This window comes from Psammomys obesus, unplaced genomic scaffold, assembly GCF_907164565.1.
Source record: "Psammomys obesus unplaced genomic scaffold, mPsaObe1.curated_primary_1811, whole genome shotgun sequence".
Classification (NCBI taxonomy): Eukaryota; Metazoa; Chordata; class Mammalia; order Rodentia; family Muridae; genus Psammomys; species Psammomys obesus.
In genome coordinates, this window is record NW_026592732.1 from 14316292 (window position 1) to 14336282 (window position 19991).

Sequence of the window (19991 nt, forward strand, 5' to 3'; positions counted from 1 at the left end):
TGTGTGTGTGTGTGTGTGTGTGTGTGTGTGTGTGTGTGTGTGTGTGTATGCGCACATGTGTGTAAATGTGTCCTGGAGCCTATAAAGGTCAGTAGAGAGTGGAAGATCTTTTGGAGCTGGAGTTGCCAGTAACTATGATTCACACCACATGACTCGAGATTTGAATGTCTGTCCTCATTGTTGGAAAGGGCTCTTAACCAATGAGCCGTCTCTACAGCCCTCCCCTAACTTGGTTCTTAAGAGAATTATCTTTCACAAATATAGGGAATAAATAATTCCTCAATCCATTGTTTACCCAAACCCAGCATTCATTCATTAAATATTTTTACTGGAACAACCTATGCTATGTTAGCCACTGGATATAGGTGTAAACAAGATATTATCTTTGCAGTTATTACCCGATTAAAACAATACCAATTCTTATTATCAAATAATGGATACTTATGATCTTGTTCAAAGGGTGATTTGTGAAAAACTGATATAACTAGACTGAGAAACAATATCAGGTTTTGTCTGGTAATACTTTTCTAAAGTATTTAAAGTTTCTAAAGGGCTAAGTTTTCTTTAAGGGGCTGAAAAAAGTCTAGTCAACTTATGGGCAACATAAATTGAACGTTTTTCTTCTTTTTTTGAGGGGTCACAAAATTGGGATTGAGGTGCATTATGGGAAATTCCCAAATGATAAATAAAAATGCTTTGTTGGAAAAAATGTAATTAGATTCTCAGTACATTTTTTTTTATTATAACAACCTATCATCCATGTGTTATGTGTGTTCCAAGCAGGACTTTGACATACTTGATTGATTTACTACTGTTTTACAGATCAAGTGCTTGTGGGTCAGGTCACAGGACTAGCTCATCATCTGTCAAGAAGGGACCTTCCATATAAATACATTTAATAGTTTCAAAAAAGTTCATTTAATCCTCAACTTTTACAAGCTTTGTTAGAACACGTTCAAATCAAGTAATCTAGTAAGAGTGTGATGGGAGCAAAAAGAAGTGTACGTTAAAAAAGGAAATTTAGATTTCAAGTATATTACAAAATCAAGATAAGGACTGAAATACATCACTAGGAGTCAGTGACAGTGGTCAGTGGAACATCAGAATTAACATGTTCAGTGGAGTAGTAGTTATATAGAGAGATGAATTCTTTAGTGAAAGATAAAGAACTGGGAGTATAAAGTATGTTTGTATGTTTGTACATATGTGTATATGTATGTATGTATGTATGTATGTACTGATTGATTAAAACATCTTCTGAATAACCAAGGCTTTCTGGCACTAATGGAAAATTTCAGTTGTGAGGAAAGTGGGGCACATCAAGAGACAAATAATAGTGTTAAGATGGAAGAGATATGGAAATATGCCAGCTGGCATATATTCACCAATAAAGACATGGATGTTAAAAATACATCAGAAAATGACATTATCAGAGAAGACTGCTTCATAATCAGGTAAGCAAAGAAATATTAACTTGATCTTAAGGCCCTGCCACCGAGTTTACATAGCTTTCCTCTTGACTGGGTATCAATCTATGCAAATATAGAAGAGACATTGCACCAAAGGGCACTCAAGATGTTTAGGAATGTCCCAAGTGCTACATAGCTTCACAAGTATTAACATCTGCCTTGAGCAGGACCTTGTCTTTTTCTCCAGGTTCATCTCTTTATTCCCTCATCAGGCCAGAGATACTCTTCTTTTCTTCATTTACTTGTGGTTATATATTTTGAGGCAACCTTGCTATATATCCCAGGCTGGCCTAACATTTGTGATCCTCCTGCCTCAACCTTCCAAGTGCTACCATTATATTTATGGACTGGTGCACCTGGCTCTTTCTATTTCATTTTACATTCAGATTGAAATACCTACATGTGGGCTGACAGGATGGGTGAGTGGGTAGATGCACTTTCTGTCATGCCTGAGTCAGTGCCTGACACCCACATAGTAGAAGGAGAGAACCAACTCACACAAATTGTCTTCTGGCCTCCACATTTACATAGTAGCACACAACATCTGCCTCCCAAAAATAACATTAGAAATGTAATTTTTAATTTAAAATGAACAAAATACCTGCTGTGCTTTATAACTTCAAAAAGATTATTAATCCTTATATAATAATCAAAATAACATTTAAATGTCACTAATGACTAATTCCATCTCTATTCTGTCTATTCTTATTTACTCTTTTTGTACCTCTAATAACCTGTCAGCTACATTTGCCTTCCCTTTTATCACATGAAATGTTAAACTCTTTGAAAACAATATCACTCATTAATAGGATAAACCTACTAAAATCTAAAGAAACTAATCAAGAAAGAGGACCCTGACTAAAACGCTCAATCCCCATCCTGAAAGGCAAAGAGGAAGGACATCAGAAGAAGAAGAAAACAGGAAACAACCTAGGAACCTGCCACAGAGGGCCTCTAAAAGCCTCTGCCCTGCAGACTACCAAAGCAGATGCTGAGACTTATGGCCAACTGTTGGGCAGAGAGCATGGAATCTTATGTAAGAAGTGGGAAATAGTAAGATCTGGAGAAGACAGGAACCCCACAAGGAGAGCAACAGAACCAGGAAATTTGAACACAGGGGTCTTCCCAGAGACTCATACTCCAACCAAGTATGAGGCATGGAGATAACCTAGAACCCCTGCACAGATGTAGCCCATGGCAGTTTAGTGTCCAAGTGGGTTACATAGTAATGGGAAGAGGGACTGCCTCTCACATAATCTAATTGGCCTGCTCTTTGATCACCTCACCCTGAGGGGGGAGCAGCCTTACCAGGCCACAGAAGATGACAATGCAGCCACTTCTGATGAGAACTGATAGACTAAGATCAGAAAGAAGGAGAGGAGAACCTCCCCTATCAGTGGACTTGGGGAGGGGCATGCATGAAGAAGAGGGAAGGAGGGTGGGGCTGGGAGGGGAGGAGGGAGGGGTTTATGGGGGAATATAAAGTGAATAAAATGTAATTAATAAAATAAATAATGTGCTCAATACATAGTATACATTCCATACAAATTTGATTATTTTGGCATATACTAAGAATATTCATCTTAAAGGCAGAAAAGAAATAGTTACATTAGTGCCAGTAGGCAACATTCACTGCTCACTGAGGGCCAATCACTACTGATCCATATACTTCCTAATACTCTTCCTATTAATGAAGTGTGTTGTACTCATTCAAAGCTTAAGAAATTGGCAACAGGCTGGGTGTGGTGGTGCATGTTTTTAACCCCAGCACTTGGGAGACAGACGCAGGTGGCTATTCGTGAATTTGAGGCCAGCCTGGTCTACAAAGTGACTCCAAGACAGCCAGGGTTATTACACAGAGAAACCTTGTCTTGAAAAACCAAAGAAAGAGAGAGAGAGAGAGAGAGAGAGAGAGAGAGAGAGAGAGAGAGGAAGGAAGGAAGGAAGGAAGGAAGGAAGGAAGGAAGGAAGGAAGGAAGAAAGAAAGAAAGAAAGAAAGAAAGAAAGAAAGAAAGAAAGAAAGAAAGAAAGAAAGAAAGAAAGAAAAAGAAAAATTGGCAATATCTGGATGGTGGGGGGGTACATGCCTTTTAATTCCAGCACTCAGGAGGGAGAGGCAGGTGGATCTTTGAATTTGAGTCCAGCCTGGTGTACAGAGAGAGTTCCAGAACAGCCAGGGTGGCACAGAGAACCACTGTCTCGAAAAATCAAACCAAAAAAGAAGAGGAGGAAGGAAAGGAGGAAAGAAAGAAGGAAGAAGAAAATGGCAGTACAGAAGTTAAGTGTTCTAAACATCACAGAAGAGAAAATATCTGAATTAGGCCAGTTCCTTCCAGATCCAGTGTTTAATGACACAGAATTTTTCTGTGTTTCATCTTTATAGAAGACACATGGTATAGACAGCTAGTCATAAAAACAAAGACAGGTTATATGCAAAATAGCTTTCATGTACACAAATATTAATGAATATATTCAGGAATAATAATATATACATTTTAGAAGTTATGACTATAACTTTTCATATTAATAAATTGAGAATATTTAATAAAGAATATTAATAAAAGCAGAAACATAGGAAAAATTTATCCAATTTATTATTTGTAGCACTATTTCATGAGTAATGCATTCACAATAGAAATTTTATATTAAGCCAGACCCCTAAGTCAGTATTTGTTTAAGGGTTTGCCAGAAAGAATTAGTAAATTAGCTGGATTCCCTCTAGAACTCACTGATCATGATAGGAGCTAAGAAAGTTCTGCATTAAAGTCTATAAAATAGCTTACCAAATGAGACTCCATGGTCTGTCAGTTGCTGGTCATGTTTCTTGGATAAATTGAAGATACTTGCTGTGTAGCTTTCCAAGGCTTTTGCATAGTCTTGAATGTTGAAAGGAATGAGTACAGAGTCTGCAAGCTCATATACCAATGCTCCTCTTAGCTGAGCAACAGAAAGCTGTTTTTTAAATGTGGGGTCATAAAAGTTCTCTACCAATTCAAAGGTCTCGTAGATGGTATGGTATACAGGATAGCTACTGTATTTGTCTGTTTTCTAAAAGGGCGGGAAAGTCGAAAAATAAGCATTAGATGTTAAATTCATGACATTTTACTCAAAAATGATTAAAGAAAACACATACGATAGCCATAATTTCTACAATTAAGCAAATAAATTTAATACTATTTAAAATGCTACAACCAAAATGCTCACTGATTTAAATTTTTATATATTCTTTTAAATTTTATTTTGTTTTCAATTTTTTATTAATTATTATTATTTATCACAATTTATTCACTTTGTATCCCAGCTGTGCTCCCCCCCATCTCTTCTAGTCCCATCCTCACTCTCTTTTCTCCTCCTATGCTCTTCCCCTAGTCTACTGAAAGGTGAGGACCTCCTCCCCTTCTGTCTGACTCTAGCCTATCAGGTCTCATCAGGACTGATTGTATCCTTTTCCTCTGTGGCTTGACAAGCATGCACCCCCAGGGGGGAGGTGATCAGAGAGCCTGCCACTGAGGTCATGCCATAATCAGCCCTTCGTTCAACCTTTTGGTTCTGATAACCAAAGAAATATGTATTCAAATCAGCACAATTAAAAATTACAGACCAATCAAAGGTATGAAAAGTTCTGGGTAGCTTAGTGTCTACAGGGATGAAAGGTAAGTTGTTCTTTCCCTGACCAAGCAGTGTTCAACAAAATGCTATTAACCCTTGATAAGATTCTGGGAGTACCTGTAATGAACATGTTAACACATGTTAATACTGTGTAGAAAGATTTTGAGATCAATGTTTTCCACATCCTAATTTTAGTTTTTACCATCTGCTATGTTCTTACAGGACTATCATTCTTACTACTTCTTGATCACTAAAAATCAATCCTGTATCACCCTCGCTCCCTGACCCCCTGCTTTTTCTAATTGTGTGCTCCTCATGCACTGTGTCCTTGAATATTAGATGGCTTTGCTCAAACTGCTGACACAGTGTAATAGTGAACAGAGTGGTAAATATCCAAGTCACATTTGTCATGTACAGTTGATCCCCGAATCACAAAGGAATTAGGGAGAAACAAATGAATTCCCACACACTTGAAAGTACATGTATCAACTAAACTACTAATAATACAAACAATACATATTTTGTATGCTCTGTGTATTCTATATGGTGAAATATGTGCAATCCATAAACGATCACTTTTTACTACATATGTAACTTACTGCAGAGGTAAAGAGCTCAACCACAAGTCATTAGTGTCACATGGAATTTTAAGTATTTTAGGCAAATACTCAAAATAGTCACACCACAATACCACAGGATATAGCTATAAAATTATTTTAGTAGTATATTGTGTACTATAGTTAATTTATACAGCTATAATTTAACCTGACATTTTTATATTTACTTACATCTCTTTTTATTGCAAATATATAATTTTGTAAACAACTTTGATAAATTTAAATTTTTACATTATTTCTATATATATTTCATGGAAGTAAAAAGTGAAAGAGTTCTACATATATTTTCATGTGGAACATTCCTAGCTTTTTTGGTATTTCTAGGGTATGTACTTTGTAATCTTTTTAAAATTTTTATTAATTATAGTTTATTCACTTTGTATTCCACCTGTAGCCCTCTTCACCATTCCCTCCAAATCCCACTCTCCCTCCCTCTTCTTCTCCTATGCTTCTCCCCCAGTCCAATGATAGGGGAGGTCCTCCCCCCCCCTTCCATCGGAACCTAGTCTATCAGGTCTCATCAGGACTGGCTTCTTTGTCTTCCTCTGTGGACTGGTAAGGCTGCCCCCCCCCTCAGGTGGAGGTGATCAAAGAGCTAGCCCATGAGTTCATGTCAGAGACAGTCCCTGTTCCTAATATTGGGGAACTCTCTTGGACAGTGAGCTGCCATGGGCTACTTCTGTGCAGAGGTTCTAAGTTGTCTCCATGCATGGTCCTTGTTTGGAGTATCAGTCTCACAAAAGACCCTGTGCCCAGATTTTTTGCTTCTGTTGCTCTCCTTGTGGAGCTCCTGTTCCCTCCATGTCTTTCTATGTCCCCCTTCTTTCATATGATTCTCAGCACTCTGCCCAAAGTTTGGCTATGAATCTCATCATTTGTTTTGATACCTTGCTGGGTGGAGTCTTTCAGAGGCCCTCTGTGGTAGGCTCCTGTCCTGTTCTCTTTTGATGTCTGTCTCACTTGAGTTTCTGAATGAAGATTGAGCATCTTACCCAGGGTCCTCCTTGATTATCTTCCTTACGTGTACAGATTTTAGTATAATTATCCTATATTATATGTCTAATATCCACTTGTGAGTGAGTATATACCATGTATGTCTTTCTGCTTCTGGGATACATCACTCAGGATGATCTTTTCTAAATCCCACCATTTGCATGCTTTATTTTTGATTGCTAAGTTATATTCCATTGTGTAAATGTACCACAATTTCTGTATCCGTTCCTCAAATGAGGGACATCTGGGTTGTTTCTAGCTTCTGGCTATTACAAATAAAGCTGCTACAAACATGGTTGAGCAAATGTCCTTGTTGTATGCTTGAGCATCTTTTGGATGTATGTCTGGGAGTGGTATAGCTAGGTCTTGAGGTAACATTATTCCTAATGATCTGAGAAAGTACCAGATTGATTTCCAAAGTGATTGTATAAGTTTACATTCCCACCAGCAATGAAGTAGGGTTCCCCTTTCTCCACATCCTCTCCAGCATGTGTTGTCACTTGAGTTTTTTATCTTAGCCATTCTGATGGGTGTAAGGTGAAATCTCAGGGTCGTTTTGATTTGCATTTCCTTGATGACTAAAGATGTTGAGCATTTCTTTTAGTGTTTCTTTGTCATTCAATGATTCCTCTATAGAGAATTTTCTGTTTAGCTCTGTACCCCATTTTTTTAATTGGATTAACTGATTTGTTGCTGTTTAACTTCTATAGTTCTTTATATATTCTGGATATTAACCTTCTGTCAGATATAGGGTTGGTGAAGAACCTTTACTAAATTGTAGAAAAATCTCAAAAAATATTTGCATCTAAAGAGACCCGTATCACTTAAACTTATGTTGTTTCATGGTCAGATGTAGTAAAAAGTGAATATTAATATTCAATGCTTATTTATCTATTTGCAATATTCTAGTGCTCTCTTTGCTTCTTTATGTTGCCTGTATTCTGGATAGTCAACTTGGCAATCAATATGCATTATGTACAAGCAAGATATTGGTTATTGTACTTTGGACTTGAAACTGAGTGAAAGATGTAAAGAAGCTAAGTCTACTAATGTTTGATACATAACATAACTTGTGACATGGCCACAGTAATGCAGCACATGTTCAACATACGTGCAGGTCATCAAAATAGTTGAATGACAGTGATGGCTAGTACAGAGTGGAAAAATGGAAGAAATTAAAACTTGGGAGAAATGTGCCTTGTTCTCTACCCGCAGACCTTTTCTTACGGTAGGCAGGAGTGGGAAAATGGGAAAGGGCAAGTGATAATGTACAACCCTAGACCAGCATGTCTCTCAACTAAAACATTTACTCCGGGGGGGTGGGGGGAATAGTGTCTACACAACTAGACTACAAGATAAGATTTTACTGATTTACTTATTTATTTATTTTTAAGTCAGAATCTAGCCCTCTGATCTGATCTCAAACTCTCTATTTGGCCAAGGATGACCTTGAATTTCTGTTCCACCTTTGTTTCAATCCAAGTACTTGTATTACAGGGATGAACTACCACATTCCATTTTAGTGAAAGGACCCAGTATTTTATGCATCCAAGGCAACCACTGTACCAACTAAGTTACATCCCTAGAACAAAATTAGATTTTTCCAACAAATTCTGTTTTTATAAAAGGATGTGAAGGATTAGTTTGTGTAACCAGCTATACATCTGGCATTTCTACATGAACTATCATTTCACTGAAAAACCTTAGTAGTAATTACATCCCTTCATAGTCCACATCCTTTCATAGTATAACTACAAAGGAGCAGGAATAAATAGTCTGTCTGAATCCCTGGATCCTGGGTACACCTATTGCCTGATGCTATACAATTCAATTACAGTTCATATTAGTAAAATGTTGTTATAGTTTGCATCTGGAATATACTTCCCACCTTCAAAAAAGGCAAGGAAGGAAGGAAGGAAGGAAGGAAGGAAGGAAGGAAGGAAGGAAGGAAGGAAGGAAAGAAAGAAGAAAACTCATAAGTTCAAGCTTTTACTCCCAGTGTGATACTCTTAAAAGTTCTAAAAACATTTTAAGAAATGTTTTAGGAAAATAGGTGGAGCTTAAGATCATCATATTAAACAAAATAAGCCACGCAAGGAATAATGAATATGGTATGTTTTCTCTATGTAGAGAATCTTGATATCTAAACTTAAAATAAAAGACATGAAAGTCAATGGAGGTCTATTTGAAAAGGGAGGAAAGCTACAGGAGGGTCTATGAGGGAATGGATGGAGTACATGGGAAAGATAAACATCATTAAAGTTAATGGAATACATATATGAAAACGTCATAGTAAAACCCTCTGTTTCATAATTAAAAAGAAGTGCCCTCAGAAAGAGGTATTGGGAAAATGCCCTTGAAGAGTAGGTGGTATTCCAGCTCTTCCTGATCTCTCTTTGCTTCCTGTCTGCTCTAAGGTAAGCAGCTTTCCTCACTCCATCATGATTTGCTGACTAACCACAATCCCACAAGCACTAGCACAAACGCTATAGGCTGTGACCTGTGAAACTCTGACAACCAATCTTTTTTTAATTAAATTTTTATTTTTTTACATTAATTACATTGTATTCGTTTTGCATCCCAGCTGTAGCTCCCTCCCTCATTCCCTCCCAATCCCACTCTCCCTCCTTCATCTCCTCCCACGCCCTTCTCCAAGTCCAGCAATAGGGGAGGTCCACCTCCTCTTCCATCTGACCCTAGCTTATCAGGTCTCATCAGGACTGGCTTCAATGTCCTCCTCTGTGGCCTGGTAAGGCTCCTCCCCCAGGGGGAGTGGTCAAAGAGCCAGCCACTGAGTTCATGTCAGAGACAGTCCTTGTTCCCCTTACTAGGATACCCACTTGGACACTGAGTTGCCATGGGCTACATCTGAGCAGAGGTTCTAGGTTAGATCCATGAGTGTACCTTGGTTGGAGTATCCATCTCAGAAAATACCCCTGAGCCCAGATATTTTGGTTTGGTTGTTCTCCTTGTGGAGCTCCTGTAACTCTCCAGGTCTTACTAACTACCTCTTTTTTCATATGATTCCTTACACTTTGCCCAAAGCTTGGTTATGAGCGTCAGCATCTGACAAGCAATCTTTTTATGAGATGATTATTTAAGGCATCTTTTTACAGTAACAGAAAGTGAAGACGTATCGTACGTATTAAAAATGGTTAGATGGCTTACCCTGTTTTTAGTGTAGCGAGCTCTTCCTGAAGCTATTCCAAGTCTCTGAAAATAAGCTTCAAAATCACTTCCAGATCCCAGCTTATTGATTCTAGATATATAATATGAATAAGTAAATATATATATATACATAATAAAGAATACAAAGTTAAACAGATGGGGAAATGAATCCAGCTTCAAGAGTAGCTAGGAATTTGCATAGCGAATTAATATAAGAATTGTAAAAAGTTAAATAATCTTCAAGATATTGTTATTTCCCAGTATATTTATGTGACACGCTATAATGAAAATTACCAGAGTTTAGCAGTACTATGGAACACTGCAGCCTTTTTTTTTTTTAAAGAACAGAAACATTTGAACCTCTTAAAGAGCCATTTTTATAAGCCATCTCAAGTTGTTTATTGGAAGAGCCTACTATTTTTTTAATGACTAAGCATATGAAACTTTTATAATGGTGCAAACACAATTAAACTTCCATCTGACTGATTTGGGGACCAGCAAGATGGTTTAGAGAATAATGACACTTGCCAATAAGCCTGATAACCTGAGTTTGATCTTGGGACCCACAAGACAGAAGGAGGGAATTAAGGACAAGTTGTCCTCTGACCTCCACACAAGTACATTGGATCCCTACACATATGTAAATGGTGGGCAGCTTTATCTTCATGTAGATAAAGCTATTAAGTAGAGAGGGGGCTGTCAGTGACACAGACTCTGTTGCCTTATTGTTGATCATTCCCTCCTAGTGAGGCTGCCTTCCCGGGCCTCAGTAGATGAGGGTGAGCACAGTTTGTATGCAACTTGATGTGCTGGATGGGAGGGCTCCCCTTTTCTGAAGAGACAGAAAGAGGGGAGAGGGAGAAGAAAGTGGGAAGGTAGGATCATGAGGAGAGAAGATGGGCTACAAGATATAAAGTAAATTAAAAATAAATTTAAAAAAGAAGAATTAATCAAATAGAAAATAGATGATCAGGGCTCTGAGTTAAAATAGAAGATCTAGATGAAGCAGATTATATGAAAAACATATAAAAGACACAAAAAAGTCTCATACAGGATATGTGAGACACTATGGAAAGACTAAACCTTTGAATTACAGGAATAAAAGAGAGAGAAGATTCCTAGGTCAATAATATAGACCAACTGGCCTCTGTGAGTACACACATATACCCACACAGATACACATATACACTCATAATTTAAAAATAAAAATAATTTTTAAAAAATAAATAAGGTTGGGAATCAGTGGAAGATAGCCAGCATCAGGTTCTGGTCCCCACCAACACACACACACACACCCTACATACACAGCACATGCACAAATACACATTTATATGCACACATACACACATACACATCCATACACGTGAACACGCACAATACATTCATTGTTTACACTATGATCACATGAAGTTATATTATTTTTAAAGCATCTACTATATTTATGAAATTTTCATCAGAATGTCACATAATGACTAATCTATAACAAAATCACTGTACAACTTATTTATATTTATATGTGTGTGTCTGTCTGTATGTAAAAGGGTGCTCAGGAGCCCACAGAAGCCAGAAGAGGGTACTGGATGCCCTGCAGCTGGCTATGGTTGTAAGCAACATGACATGGGTGTTGGGAGCTGAACTTGGGTCCTCTGGTAGAAGAGCAAACACTCTTAATTGCTGAGCCATGTCTCAAGCCCCCCCATCAGTCTAATTGAAAATTTTCAAAATTATATTCATCTGTTTTATACACATTACACATTTTAAAAAGTGTCTGAGGTCTGGTGTGGTGGTGCACACCCTTAATCCCAGCACTTGGGAAGCAGAGGGAGGCAGATCACTGTGAGTTCAAGGCCATCTTGGTAAAAAAAAAAAAAAAAAAGTCTAGGGTAGCCAAGGCTCTGATACACAGACCCTCTCTTGAAAAAAATCAAATGAAAAAAAAATTTTTTTAATGTGTTTGAGCTTATTAGTAAGCAAAACAACAGCTGGCTGACAGCTTTATTAAATTTATTTAAATTATTGATGAGCTATCTGAGAAGCAAGGGAATCCATATTTGATATTTGTCCCAGGGTAGAAAAGAGTCATATACTATTTACCTAGGACAATCCTTATTCTCTGGTGAAGGGTCTTTCTGCAGCCAGCTTTCATAAAGTGATTGACTTTCAAAACCATCATCAGGGCTGGAGATCTAGAAAAACAAGCAGGGGCATCAGAAACTGAAGCAAGTGTATCAACTCTACATGCACATTAGCATCCACACCCATTCATATCTCTATTGTGTATATATATGTCATGTTCAATTACATAAAAATATATTGTGCAACTGATAAGAAAACAAAAAACCAGCCCAAATTCTTCTTCATTTATGATGACTGTTACTGGTAACTTTGACAATTACCTAAAAGGAAATTTCTTTTTCTTTTTCTTTTTTTTTTAACTGATGCCATCTTAAATAAAAGTTTTAAATTGTTTCAGGTAACAATACTTGAGAATATATATACACATATATTTTCTTTAACAAATTGCTTTTATCCAGCCAGAAGGATGCTACTATTGTTGGAAAAGAAATTAGTAGTAGTGAGTACTATTATCTAGATTTTTTTTTAAAGTATGCTTAAGTAAAGCTGCATTTTTTTTAATGTGAGAAAAGGGAAACCTATATACACTGGTACAGTTACCACAGAAATCAGTGTAGAGTTTTTTCAAAATTAAAAGTAGATCTGCATATTACTCAGCTATACCACTCCTGCATATATACCCCAAAAAACTAACAATAAACATACTAAAATCTTTAGTCCTAAAGAAGCTAAACAACAGGGAAGACCCTAGGGAAGATGCTCAATCCTCATTCATAAGGACAAACTGGATAGACATCGGAAGTAGAAGAAGACAAGGAACAGGACAGGAGCCTTCCACAGAAGACATCTGAAAGACTACCCACCAGGGTATCGAAGGAGAAACTGAGACTCATAGCCAGACTTTGGGCAGAATGCTAGAATCCTTATGGAAGAAGTGGGAGATAGAGACCTAGAGGGGACAGGAACTCCATAAGGAGAACAACAGAGCCAAAAAACCTTGGTTCGGGGGGTCCTGCAGAGACTGATACTCCAACAGAGGACCATGCATGGAGAGGACCTAGACCCTCCTTTTCAAAGGAAGCCCATAGGCTGCTCAGTTTCCAAGTAGGTTCCCTAGTTAGGGGTACAAGGACTGACTCTGACATGAACTCAGTGGCTGGCTCTTTGATCATCTCCTCCTGGGAGTGGTGCATCCTTGCTAGGCAACAGAAGAAGAAGATGCAGCCAACCTTCTTAAGACCTGATAAGCTAGGGTCAGATAGAAGGAGAGGAGGTCCTCCCTTATCAGAGGATAGGGAAAGGGCAGAGGGAGAGAAGAGGGAGGGTGAGTGGGAGATGAGGGAGGGAGCTTCAGTAGGGATACAACATGAATAAATTGTAATAAATAAATAAGTAGAATAGAATAGAATAGAATAGAATAGAATAGAATAGAATAGAATAGAATAGAATAGAATAGAATAGAATAGAATAGAATAGAATAAAAAACCAGTTGCACATTTCTGTTCATTCCTGCCCTCTTCACAGTAGCTAGGAAAAGAAATCAGACTAGATGTCCATCAACTGAAAAGTAGATAATGAAAATATGGCATATTTATACAACGTAATTTTACTTAGTACCAAAGAAAAATGAAATTTGTATGAAATAGGTAGAATTGGGGGTAAAATTATACTAAGTGAGGTATTTCAGTCCCAGAAATTCAAATGCCATGTGTTCTTCATTATATATTATCATATTTTTGAATTAATTTTGTATTTAACTTGGAATGTCTATAGAGAAAAGAAAATTATAAGGGATCATGGGAGCTAGAGAAGAGTTCTAAACATGGGTACATACTAGAACTGAGGTGAAATGAAAGTAGAAGGGAATATACTAGAATGGCAAAATTTAAGTGATGCATGTGGAGAGGATTAGTAATGCTGTAAAAAAAAAAAAAGACATGTGGAAGCCTACTATTCTACAAGCTAATTAAAAAGAATTATTTTTAATGAAAGGAGTCTTGGTGGTGAGATGTCTCAACAACCAAAAGCACTTGCCCCAAGTCTGATAGCTGAATGCAGCAGTCCCCAGAACCCACATGGTGGAAGAAGAAATCTGACTCCTGAAATTTACACACACGCACGCACAAGCAAGCGCGCACGCAAAAAGAGGTGAAGGCGGAGGGGAGGAGGGGAGGAGGGGAGGGGCACAGTTTTTAATATGGGCTGAGGAATAGCTCATCAGTTAAGAACTACTTGAGCCTCTTGCAGAGAATCCAGTCTCAGTTTCCAAAACTCGCGCAGTGCCTCACAACTTTCTGTAACTCCAATTCAGGGTTCTGTGGACACTGCATGCACATGATGTGCATACAGACGTTCAGAAAAAAAAAAAAAAACACTCATACACATAAAATGTTTTAAAATTGGGTAGAGTTCAAATGGAGATACCTCATATAAACAAGTGGATAATGCCAACCCCAGAAACCATGATGATCAAACCAAAATCTCACAGCTGAAAAGGGGAAGTGAACACAAACCCCCATCCTTAACCAAGAAGCTACCACCAGTTCATTTCCACTTACACAGGAAAACTTAGTCTTCTCCACTGGTGTCTCAGTGTGTATGTTAAAGATACTTAAGGGGAAGCCCCATGCCCAGCAGTAGATGGCTAACATAAACTGGATTCAGTATTTTTGTAAATTTTTTTTCTTATATTACTTTGTTTGGGCTTTATATTTTTTATTGTCTTATTGGTCTTTTGCTTGTATGTTATGATTTTGTGTTTTTATAGATTTTGTTCTGTGTGTGCTTTTTTGTTTTCATTTTTTTTGTTTTATTTATTTGTTTGCTAACTTATTTTTTTAAAGAGAGAGAGAGCAAAGGCATTAGAATTGGAGGTGGCGAGATCCTGGTGTAGTTTGGAACAGGAAAACTGTGATCAGAATATATTCCATGAAAAAAATATTTTCAATTGAAGAAGAAGAAGAAGAAGAAGAAGAAGAAGAAGAAGAAGAAGAAGAAGAAGAAGAAGAAGAAGAAGAAGAAGAAGAAGAAGATTCCTGTGCTAAGAGCAGGATTCCTCCCTATGGGTTTTTGGTCCTCACCCTAGCAACACAGGTTATTAGTGTCACTTTTGGTTGCTGTTTTAGTTACTTTGTTGCTGTGACAAAGCATCATGACCAAGCCAACTGATAGAAGAAAGTCTACTCTGATGTAGAGTTTCAGAGAGGCAAGAGACTATTTTTGCGGGGAAGTATGGCAGCTGGAGTAGAAGCAGCAAGTGCACATCTTGAACAGAAAGCCTGAAACAGAGAAAGCAACCTGGGAGAAGGGCAAGACTGTACACTCTCTAAGCCCTTTGTCACTAATACATTTCCTCCAGAAAAGCCACACCTCCTAACCTCCTCCCACAGTCATTGCCACCAACTGGGAAAAAGAGTATTCAAATGCCAGACATTATGAGGAACATTTCTCAAACTAACATGGCTGCCCATGAGAATTATGGACAGCCCTCCTGCTGACCTATTGGTATGGTGACTTTTGTCAAACCTGTAATTAATTTGTTTGCTTGTTTGGTTGGTTGGTTGGTTGGTTGAATTTTTTCTTTTTTGGTAATTTAACATAGTGTCAGACTACTTTCTAAATATTTATATTTATACCCTTAGACAAATACTACTCTAAACCTTGATCAGGGAAGCTTTTCTCTGCAGGAAATGGCTGATTAAAGTTCTGAGAATATGTGGCTATTGAGTGTTTACCCTAAAGCAGGATATTTATATTCCCACTGCAAGATTCAGGGAACATTGTACAAGATGGCACAGAATGAATATAAAAGCTGATTATAAAAAGAAGGGATCCGTGCTGACTAATTTTATGGCAACTTGACATAAGCTAGAGTCATCTGATGGACGGGAACCCCAATCTAGAAAAAGTCTTCACAAGAATGGGTTATAGGAAAGCCTGTAGAGAACTTTCTTAATTAATGATTGATGTAGGAGGGCCCAGCCCATCATGGGTGGGGACCCCGTGGGCTGATGATCCTAGGTTCTACAAGAAAGCAAGCTGAACAAGCCATGGAGAACACTCTAATAAAAGTTGCACCTCTCATGGGCTCTTCATCGGCATCTACCTCCAGGTTTCTGCCCTGTTTGAGTGCCTGTCCTCCACGGAAAGGAGATGGCTATTTATGTATGCAAAGAGACGAGGATTCACTATCTTTATTTCTGTACCTACTTGTAATCCCAACAAGCTCCAGTGGTTGTTTTCAGAACATTCATAAGGACATCCCTGCTTAAAAATTCAAAGAAACATTAATGTAAGGAATCTTTTAACTGCCTTAACTTCTTCCACCAGATGCACTACCGGCATTAGCAGTATTGTGCTCTATTTCTTGCTGAGTCAGGCAACAGCTTTTCTTTACCTTGATTATTTGACTTATTAGATGTTGTGGTTTGAATAAGAATACCCCCACAGGCTCATATATTTCAATGGTTGGTCCCTAGTTGGTGAAACTGTTTAAGAAGTGGGTATGGCCTTGTTGGAGTAGGTATCTCATTGGCTATGCCATTTCTAGCTAGTGCTCCCTCTACTGTGTACTTGCAGGTAAGGATGTAAGCTCTTAGCTACTGCTCCAGCCTTTCTGCTGCCGCGATGGTCACAGACTCACCCTCTAAAACTCTAAGCCCCCAATAAACTCTTTCTTCTATAAGTTTCTTTGGTCATGGCGTCTCTTTAAGGCAATAGAAAAGTAACTAAGACACAAGGGATGGTAGAAATTTTAATAATTAGTTTACAGGAAAGTGAAAGAGCCACTTTAGTTCCCAGGGTCTTTATATGACCATAGATAATAAGCACATGTCTTTGCACAAGGTTTGCAAATAAAAACTTCTCCTACCTACTGGTTCCAAAGTTCTTATCACTTTCGATATCAAAGGAAGCAGTCATTTTTCTGTCACAGCACAGGACAGAGCATAAAAACATATCTGAAGTATTGCCCTATAAAGATTCCCTTTACACTTACTTTTAGGAAAGATAATATTGCAAGACATTGTTATAAAAGAACAAGGAAATAAGTTTAATCAAGAAGGTAAGGATACCATCAAGTGGGAAAAGATAGCACTTAGGTTTGAGAGAAAAAAAAGGCCTGCTTTTAGAGATACTAGCAGGTAGGGTAAGATTAAAAAGATTAAGAAACAGAGTCCATGTCAGAGACTGTGTTGCCCACTCTTTGATCACTTCCCCTTGGGGTGGGGGGAATTGCCAGGCCACAGAGGAAGAAGATGCAGGCAGTCCTAATGAGACCGGATAGGCTGGGGTCAGATGGTAGCAGAGGAGGACCTCCCCTTTCTGAGATACAGGGGAGGGGAAGACAGAGGGAAGATGGGACTGGGAGGAGATGAGGGAGGGGAGGGGGCTAAAATCAAGGAGTAAAGTGAATATAAAAAAGAAATTTTAATTTTAAAAAAGATTAGGAAATAGAATCTGCATTAAAATGGCACTGTCTCACTTTTCACTAAGATTGACTTTAAAGCAGCAAACATTTCTGTAATTATATTCTTTTGTTTTAAATATTCATTTTATTTTTATTGATGTGATTTTGGGGGGTTGGTTTATCTCTGTCTCTCCCTTTGTCTTTCTCTTTCTGTCTCTCTCTGTCTCTACCTCCCTGCCTCTCTGTCTTGTCTTTCTCTTTCTCTTTCTGTCTCTCTCTGTCTCTACCTCCCTGCCTCTCTGTCTTGAGTGTGTGTGCCTATGTACCACATGTGTTAAGGTGCCTAAGGAAGTATAAAGGGTGTCAGATCCCTTGGAGCTGGAATTACAGGCAATTGTAAAACATGTGATGTGCGTGCTGGGAACCAAACGCAAGTCTTCTGGAAAATTAGCAAGTGCTCTTAACCACGGAGATCCTCTCCAGTACCTCTGTAAGTAAATTCAAATGAAGGGTACACATATTGTGAGTACATTATCTGATTTTATTTTGAGACTCAATGTGCTTTACTTCTCAAGAGTATTTAACGTATAATTAGTTTAATGTTTATAGTGTTTTTGTGTAACCACCACTTGGAGATTTCCTACCCTTTTGCCTTTGACTAATTGCTGTTCATTCTACTCACTATCTTGACACTCAGTAACTGTCTGGTTATAAAGCCCAATGACTTCTGCACTGCCAATTTCGGAATTCCTTGGCTTATTTTTAATACTTAATTTCTTGGCATCCTCACAGCTATGCCACATGGTAAGTTGCATATTACAAATTTTGTTTTAGTTGCTACTTACTTGACTCATCAACGTTTTGATATCAATTTAAAAATATGTGCAGATCTGTTATCCATTCATCATAAAATAGTAAGCCAGGTATTGTCATTTACCTCTCTTGCCACTTTATAGACCAGTTGGTAAAGAAGAGGAGTACAGTCAACTCGGAGAGTGTAATTGCCTGAGGAATAAGCCAAATATAAAAGTCTTATTTAAACTGCCGCATGAAATACATCCATGTTTAATTGCAACTTTCTGTTTCAGTTACAGTGGAGCAGTCTTTAATTGAAAATGCATCTGAGGAGTGGAAGGGGTTGCAGTGTAATGTTCAAGCTGATAGAGAAATGGTGGACTCTGGTGGCTGAGGTAGTAGCTCCCACAGCCGTCAGCCAATTTTCTGTGTAGCAACATTTCTCGGAGGACAATGTCAAAGAAAGCATTAAGACGACAGAACTCATTCTTTAATTTGATTCAGTAATTTAGATCAATATTTAAACAATAGTATGCATGTTGTCTTCAGGAACAATGAATAAAAATGTATCAGAAATCTAGAGGTAAATACAATGTGTCAATTCAAAAAGATTTCCAATAAACAGGGAATTTTTTCAAGAAAATATTTATGACTAAAATATTTCTGTATGAGATAGACTGTTTTGAAATATTCTAGCCAAAGTTCTCTAATTCCTCCACAAAAAAAAGTGTGGTGAATATTAGCGGCTTAAGTGGCAATCCCAGACAAGCAAATACAAAACAAAGATAGAGAAGGACAAAGAAAAAGACTCATAGAACAGTTGCATGTCACAATGATTGATATGAATTATTTTTCCTGTGGTAGAACTAAAGACTAAGCTGTTACTTAATAGTCTTGTCTACACAAAAAAAAATTGAGATAATATTAATGTAAATTTACTGACTTAAAAATTATTAAACAAACAAACAAACAACTGGCCAGGTGCTATAGTACACTTCTGTAATTCCAAGTGCTTGGGAGGTAGAAATGGAAAGATAGGTTGTTCAAGGTCTCATGGCCACAAACATGTTTGCTGCCACCCATGAGACTCTTGTCTCAAGAAAGAAAGAAAGAAAAAAAGACCAAACCAAAAAAAAATCATATACTAACATACATACATACATAGAATTTACTTTTTGAATATTGTTCATTTCAAAATGAAATAAGATGTACCTTCTATAGATGAATCTGAGTTGATATAAGCAACGCTTCTCTCCTGTAGGATCTTTGCATTCTCCTGCAGTTGAAGCAAAATTGTTAATTCACAGTACTGCTATGAAAATATAAACAAAGTAACCACAATAATCTCTTGAAAAAAAAATGGCCTGTGATGTTTATAAGTCAAGCACAGTATCTGCCTGTAACCACAATTTTAAAGGAAGTTCTAACTGCTTAGTTGATGATAGCAAATAATAATAATAATAATAATAATAATAATAATAATAATAAAATGATAGTATTATGAAAGCAAAAGGCCCAGGAAAAAATATTTTCAGCTGTGATTCCTTGATTCTCCTGGGAGAAAGGCATTTTTTAAAACTATACACATACATGCATACCTTACTTTAGAACACACCAATAAAATTTATATTTATATGTGATAAACATTGTAGAGAAAGCAAGTATCACAAACCATTTCTAATTTTATGAAGACATCTATGCCCACTTTAAACATGTAAGAACTTAGACATTACCAACAGAGGAGAACTGGAAAGAAGAAAGAAGATGCCTAGGAAAGGCTCTTTAAGAGTTAAGAAGCTGTAAGAAATACAAAAAAGACACCACTGTGAAATAGCATGTTAAGATAATTCATAATGA

At 37.5% G+C, this 19991-nt stretch overlaps 1 protein-coding gene across 2 annotated transcripts in view; it reads right to left on the reverse strand.

The window, feature by feature from the left end:
* Naalad2 (N-acetylated alpha-linked acidic dipeptidase 2) overlaps positions 1-19991 on the reverse strand; it is a 54136-nt gene that overhangs the window by 5729 nt on the left and 28416 nt on the right. For both annotated transcript variants that reach the window (XM_055615688.1, XM_055615686.1), the window contains 5 exons: positions 19347-19410; positions 18277-18344; positions 11951-12042; positions 9857-9947; positions 4253-4517 (listed from right to left, as the gene is read on the reverse strand). In XM_055615688.1, the coding sequence (XP_055471663.1) occupies positions 4253-4517; positions 9857-9947; positions 11951-12042; positions 18277-18344; positions 19347-19410 (580 nt within the window). The remainder of the gene's footprint in view (positions 1-4252; positions 4518-9856; positions 9948-11950; positions 12043-18276; positions 18345-19346; positions 19411-19991) is intronic.